The sequence below is a fragment of the Asparagus officinalis genome, chromosome 10, assembly GCF_001876935.1.
Source record: "Asparagus officinalis chromosome 10, Aspof.V1, whole genome shotgun sequence".
In the NCBI taxonomy this organism is placed as follows: Eukaryota; Viridiplantae; Streptophyta; class Magnoliopsida; order Asparagales; family Asparagaceae; genus Asparagus; species Asparagus officinalis.
This window is the reverse complement of record NC_033803.1, coordinates 57,693,986-57,701,183: the sequence shown is the minus strand read 5'-3', so window position 1 is coordinate 57,701,183 and position 7,198 is coordinate 57,693,986. Positions and strand designations below refer to the sequence as shown.

At 40.2% G+C, this 7,198-nt stretch overlaps 1 protein-coding gene across 1 annotated transcript; it reads left to right on the top strand.

The window, feature by feature from the left end:
* On the top strand, positions 1,872-3,411 carry LOC109826769. Its single transcript, XM_020393791.1, has 3 exons — positions 1,872-2,002; positions 2,120-3,358; positions 3,405-3,411. The coding sequence occupies exons 1-3, from the start codon at positions 1,872-1,874 to the stop codon at positions 3,409-3,411; spliced, it is 1,377 nt and encodes a 458-aa protein (XP_020249380.1).

Here is a 7,198-nt window from a genome sequence, read left to right as displayed (position 1 = left end):
GGCTCGGTGGGTGGCCGACCCAGATCTGTGCGCGGGCACAGTTCAGAGAGCCTATAAATAGGCTCCCCTTTGTTTATTTGAAAAGGTTGGAATTTTTGGAGGCAAAACTCTGCTGGATTGAAGACTCAGATCTAAAAAAGATTCAAACTTTAGGACTTCGAGGACTTGCTCATCCATTGAGAGCCGAAACTCTGCCGAATTGAAGATCGAGCTTGGAGTTTTGAAGACTTGAGGACTTGAAGATTCAGATCTGACTCTCGGCGAGCGTCCACGTGATAAACACGTAAAATATGCATTATCTTAGTGTGTTTTAAGCATGATTTACGAGCGTCTAATGCATATTTGGTGTTTAGATCGAGGATACTGCTGTTGTTTGTGTTCTTATATGTAGGTATTGGCTCAAGATTAAAAGATTTGATGATCGTTGGAAGTTTTACACGAGTTTGAAGCAATAACAAGATTTTGAAGGCATGGTTCGTGAAGAAAATGGATGCACGAGTATGAAGAACTGGAATTTCGACCATGATGCAGTTTGAATCAAGAAAAACGCAAAAGATAAAAGTTGTAGATCTCTTCAACAGGATTCCAATGCAACTAGAATCACCTCATTCCGAGGTTAGACGCAAAAGTTATAGCCAAAATACCGAAAACTGAAGAAACAAGCACAAAATCAGCAAAACAGCCCCTACCACACCCTGGTGTGGTGCAGACCACACCGGTGGCGCGGGAATTAGTTATTTTCCAGATTTTTGGAGACATATAAATAGATATTTTGAATTAGGGTTTTAGATATCTTTTGTTATGTTCTTTTAGCCATCAACTAGCAACTATTCTAGGGTTCAAGTATTGAAGGAAGACATTAATCTCTTGTAGAAGATTGGATTGCAAGTTCTTATTTTGAAGATTTCAATTGAAAGACGGGTTAATTCTTTCCTCTCTTTGATTTATTTCTTCTTATGATTGATTTGCATAATTATTTGATGTCTTCTCTTATTCCAATCATGTGTGAGTAGATTTCTTGTCTAGGATTGGGAAAGAACCCAACTTTTTGGTGATTGATGATGAATTAATATATGTTCTTGGTGAAAGTTTAAATCTTTGAACTTGATTTCTAGTGTTTTAATTTTGTTGATTCGCTTGATCACCGTATTAGCAATCATAGGTAATTAATTGAAGGACTGAAAGGTGAAGATTAATACCGGATCTCTAGAAATTAAGCAGGGAGCTCGAACCACGAAAGTAGGCTAGATTCCTTGGGGATTTGATTTGGATTAGCATAAAGCTTAATGGGTTTAATTTAATCTTGATTCCACGAAAGTAGGTTAATTGAGATTGATTAGGCACGATCTTTAGACCTTGAAAGAGGCTTTAGATTAATTTAGGCTAATTCACCCTTTCTAGATTAAACCAACACCAAGAATTGAAATAATTCATCATTGAACACCTAAGTTGTGGTGATAACCCAATCCTAGTCCTTCATTATATTGAATTCCATCCGATTAGTTGTTTATTTTATTTCTTTTATTAAATCTCTTCTAATTTACTCATTGATTTAGCTAGTCGAATAACGTGAGATTTGGTAATTAACCCTAGTCCTTGTGGGATCGACCTTGATAGCTACAACGAATCCGTGCGCTTGCGGATTTTGCCCTATCAAGTTTTTGGCGCCGTTGCCGGGGACTACGGTGTTAATATTGAGTGCTTACGTTATTAAGCTAGACTAGATTTTTTTTATTTCTCTTTGCTTCTCACTTTCTTTTATGCAAGGGAATCAAACAGAAGTAAACGACGAAAACAATCCTGAACTATCGGTGACTCTTGCAAACATAAGAAGGTCTATAAGGGAGCAAAGGAACACAGAACAAGCTACGATGGGAGATCAAAATAAGCTTCTTAAGGATTTCGCAGCCCCAAATTCTCAAGGCACACAGTCAAGCATTACAAGGTCCAATGTTGAAGCTAATAACTTTGAGCTGAAACCATCACTGCTCTCAATGGTTCAGTAGAATCAGTTTGGAGGAGGTGCTACTGAAGACCCGAACCTCCACCTGTCAATTTTCTTGGAGTATTGCGACACTTTGAAACTTAATGGAGTGACCAATGATGCTATTCGACTCAGATTATTTCCGTTCTCTCTAAGGGACAAGGCTAGGGCTTGGTTGCACTCATTGCCAGCTGGGTCCATCACCACTTGGGATCAATTGTCCAGAGTATTTCTTGTAAAGTATTTTCCTCCAAGTAAAACAGCACAGATGAGGAACCAGATCACAAGCTTTGTACAGAAGGAAGGAGAGTCACTTTATGAAGCTTGGGAACGCTACAAGGAATTATTGAGGATGTGCCCTCACCATGGACTGGAGAAGTGGTTAATTGTTCACACCTTCTACAACGGGCTCACTTACAACACACGGATGACTGTTGATGCTGCTGCAGGAGGAGCTTTGATGAACAAAACAATAGACGAGGCATACACTCTCATTGAAGACATGGCTCAGAATCACTATCAATGGGCGAACGAGCGTGCTCCTCAGACATCAAAAGGAGGCAAGTATGAAATAGATGCTTTAGACCATATATCCTCTAAAGTTGATGCTTTATTTAAGAAAGTTGAAGGTTTGAGTATTAATTCTGTGGCGTCTACTTCAATTTCATGTGAGATATGTGGCTATGTGGGTCATTCTGCACTTCAATGTCAATTAGGAAACCCCCCATCCATTGATACTTCTGGTAATGAGCAAGTTAACTATGTTAATAACTTTAATCAGAAGGGAGACCCATTCTCCAATACTTATAATCCGGGGTGGAGGAATCATCCTAATTTTTCTTATAGAAACCCACCTGGAAATCCCATGCCTGCATCTAATTTTGGTCCACCTGGTTTTCGTGCTCCTCAATCCAATTTCCCTTCTCAAAAGTCAAATTTGGAAAATATGATGGAGAAGTTTGTGACGACTCAATCAAAATTGAATGAAGAGTTTAAGCAGCAACAACAAACCACGAATGAGGTGGTGAAACAATTGGCCTCTAAGATGGATTCCCTAGCTACGCATAACAAGATGTTAGAGACACAAATCACCCAATTGGCACAAAATGTTAGCTCTTCCTCTAGGCCTTCAGGCATGCTACCTGGACAACCCGAGACAAATCCCAGGAGTCATGTGAATGCTATAACTCTTAGAAGTGGAAAACAATATGAGGGACCCAAGATGAAGGAAAATGATGGGGTGGATGGTCATCATGAAGAAAAAAATGAAAATGTGATAGATGTGGATAATGAGACTCAAACACAAGAAGAAGAAAAAGTTGAAAAATATGTGGCCCCCGCTCCTTACAAGCCTCCTCTACCCTTTCCCCAAAGGTTAGCTAAGGCTAAGTTAGAAAAGCAGTTCGGAAAATTTTTGGAGATTTTGAAAAAGTTACACATCAATATCCCGTTCACTGAAGCTATTTCTCAAATGCCTTCTTATGCTAAGTTCTTGAAAGAGATCCTATCTAACAAAAGGAAGTTGGAAGAATACGAGACTGTGGCCCTTACTGAGGAGTGTAGTGCTATCATCCAGAATAAGCTGCCTCCTAAGCTTAAGGATCCAGGTTCATTTTCTATTCCTTGTGTTATTGGTAATGTCTCTATTAACCGTGCTTTGTGTGATTTAGGTGCAAGCGTAAGTTTGATGCCAATGTCCATCTATAAGGTAAGTTTGATGCCGATGTCTATTTGTAAGAAGCTTGGCATAGGTGATTTGAAGCCAACCACGATATCACTCCAATTGGCGGATCGATCGGTAAAACATCCGGTAGGTATACTTGAAGATGTACCTATCCAGGTTGGTAAGTTCTTTATCCCGGTTGATTTTGTTATTTTAGAAATGGAAGAAGATTCTAACATCCCAATTATATTAGGAAGACCCTTCCTTGCTACTGCAGGTGCTATAATCGATGTTAAAAATGGAAGTCTCTCCCTAAATATTGGAGGGGAGAAGGTAGAATTTGATTTGAACAATGCTATGAAACCCCCTCTAACTGATAAAGTTTGTTACAGGGTCGACGTGATTGACAAGTCTACACATGAGCAACTTGCAAACCATTACTCAGCTGATCCACTTGAGAAGTGTTTGGTAAGTGACGATTCAATAAATGATGAAGACCCCGAGGTAGCCGCATATGCTCAATCTTTAGAATCAACATCAACTGCTCCATTTCGAAATGCAAAGTTTAAAAGTCTAAAGTTAAAGTCAAAAGGTTCTATTTGTGAAGAGGATAAAGCACCCATAGGCATGACACCATTCAAGTTGGTGTATGACAAATCGTGTCATCTCCCAGTTGAGTTAGAGCATAAGGCGTATTGGGCTATCAAGTTGCTCAATTTCGATATGAAGACCGCAGGTGAGGAAAGAAAGCTTCAACGTCATGAGCTAGATGAGCTGCGTTTGGATTCGTATGAGAATGCTCGCATTTATAAAGAAAAGACTAAACGATGGCACGATAAGGATATCCTTCGAATAGAGTTTAATCAAGGAGATATGGTATTACTTTTCAACTCTCGTTTGAAGCTTTTTCCGGGCAAGCTCAAATCTCGATGGTCCGGACCTTTTCAAGTCCGTGAGGTTTTTCCTAGTGGAGTTATTGAAGTTTGGAGTGAAACAACGGGATCTTTCAAGGTGAATGGGCAACGATTGAAGCACTACATTGTTGGGGAACAAAACGATAAAGGGGTCACTTATACCCTTTCCGATCCCCCTTTGTCGGAGAATTGAGGCAAAAGGGGTCGAGCTCATGACCATAAACGAGCGCTTCTTGGGAGGCAACCCAAGTTTTCATTCAAATTTTTTTATCTTATTTTATTTCATTTTAATTTCATTTTTTTTAATTTTTATTTTTTTAGGCAATTGGATCGGCACAAATTTAACTTATAATATTTTTGATCATCTAGTTGTGAAGAGATGAAGACATAAAAAAAAGGAGTTAAAGATGGAGTGGCAGAGCCTACCACACCCAGGGGTGGTGTAGACCACACCCACGGTCCACAGGAAAATTTTTTCAGAGCCTACCACACCCAGGGGTGGTGTACACCACACCCATGGTCCACAGGAAAAAAAAATACAGACTCTACCACACCCATCTCCCACACCCGTGGGTTGCTGGTTTAAAAAAAAAAACGAAAAAAAAAACCCCCTCTTCAAACCAGCGACATAACCACATCCCCTTTGCCCTAACCCAAATCGATAACCCATCAGCGACCACCCTTCACCACCATCGCCGGCCATCCTCCTCCTCTCTGATCAGCAAAGCAACCGCTGCCATCTTCACCATCTCAGACCATCCGCCGCCTCACCTCTTCGACCAGCGCACCCCTTTCATCTCCCCGACTCCAACCTTCGTCATCACCACCGCGCATCAACCATCGCCGGCCATCTCCGCCACATCCCCTCTGCTTTCCCCTCTTCGATCAGTGACCCGCCCTCAGCCAAACCTCTGACCGGATCTCCGACCACCTCCGGTCTCTCCTCTTCAACCGACCAGCGGAGCCGCCCCTCCTTTCTCATCATCACCGCGCCGCCACCACATCAGCACCGTCCTCATCCTTCATCTCCTCCGGCTCATCTCATTTGCCATGGATCAGGAATGGTGTGCTGTTGTCAAAAGCCTTTTGGATCTGCTATTTCAAGGAACAATAGCTTTAGGTGGGCTCTCTCCTAATGAGCTTGCATTGTCTGAAGGTCTTCTGCATAATGCTGTTAAAAAAAACTCCAGGTTAATGGTAGAATCCCTGTTAAGATACAAGCCTGATTCTGCTGCTGAGGATCGTAATGACTTCTTATTTAGGCCAGATGTGCCTGGTCCCTCCAAAATTACACCTCTTCATGTTGTGGCATCTACGAACGGTGCTGAGAGTGTACTGGTGCCTGGTCCCTCCAAAATTACACCTCTTCATGTTGTGGCATCTACGAACGGTGCTGAGAGTGTACTGAGTTGCTTAATGTTCAGAATAAATCTTATGAGCGACCAATCAATTTAGTGGCTTAAAGTATCAAAGGAGAGGAAGAAATACCCGACGGAGCATTTGCTGTTCTGACCAGTGAGTAGGTACATCCGCTGCACCCTTACACTAATTTCTATCTTTTTACATTGAGGACAATGTCGATCTTAAGCTTGAGGGTGTGGGTTGTTCATGCATTGATTGCCTGTCTATAATTGCCTATTTTTCTTTTATTTTAGTTTTTCTTTTGCTTTGTTTCTTAATTAAAAAAAACAAAAAAAAAAAACAAAAACGAAAACAAAAACAATTAGGGAAATGATCTCCTGATGATGACATGAATGCTTAACCTTTATCGATCATTGAACTAGATAGATGCTCATTAATTGGGACTTGACAACTTCTTATAACATCTTTCAATTGATTCTAAAATGCTTTTGATTGCAAGTTAACAATATGGGAGAACCGGACTTGAATGTTTTAGCGTTTATGTGGCTAGCATCATAACCATTACTCTATTGAGACAAGAGGGGAATTAAATTTGGTAGACAAATAAAACCCGTGAGATTTTGAGCCTGAAATTGGATGCATTACACATCCAACCATTCTTTTCTTTTCTTGTGTGATATTCTCCAATGGTGTAGGATACTAGAACTTGCATTGAATCTCTTCAAGGCCACATATAACTTTTGTATGCATAAAAGGTGATTGAGGCACATTTTTGTTTATAGTCCACATTTGCCAAATAGCCTACCATGCACAATTGTTTCCTTTGATTAGCCCTCTTGAGCTTATGAGCCTAATTTTTTTTTGATTAAACCCACATATGTAACCTTCAAAATCCGATTGTATCCCTTACCCATTGTCTAAGCTAGTGGAGCACAATTTATGATGTAACGGGTTATGTGAGCAATGAAATGTAAGATTGAGGGTGTGAAAGTAGGTGTTTGCTTCTTTTATACAAAAAAAAAGAGAAATGAAATTGAGAAAAAAAAGATGAATAAAGTGTCCTCTTTATGGTGTATGTAATTGCAGGTGTCGAAAGAATTCATTATGGCATACTAAAAGGAGTAGTTGGAAGAAGTTCTTTAATAGATGATGGAGTTTGTTTGAATTTCATTGATCTTATTTTGAGATCAAATATTTTACAAGTATCGCTCCACTAGTGATAGGCTTTCAACTACAATCCCAAATATATATCCTACCTTTTGACCCTAGCCCCGT

Bases quoted from the DNA above. Each gene is read 5' to 3' on its own strand.
- LOC109826769 (XM_020393791.1), top strand. From the start codon at position 1,872: ATGGGAGATCAAAATAAGCTTCTTAAGGATTTCGCAGCCCCAAATTCT. The intron at 2,003-2,119 runs GTAGAATCAGTT...TATTCGACTCAG, and splicing joins TCACTGCTCTCAATGGTTCA to ATTATTTCCGTTCTCTCTAA.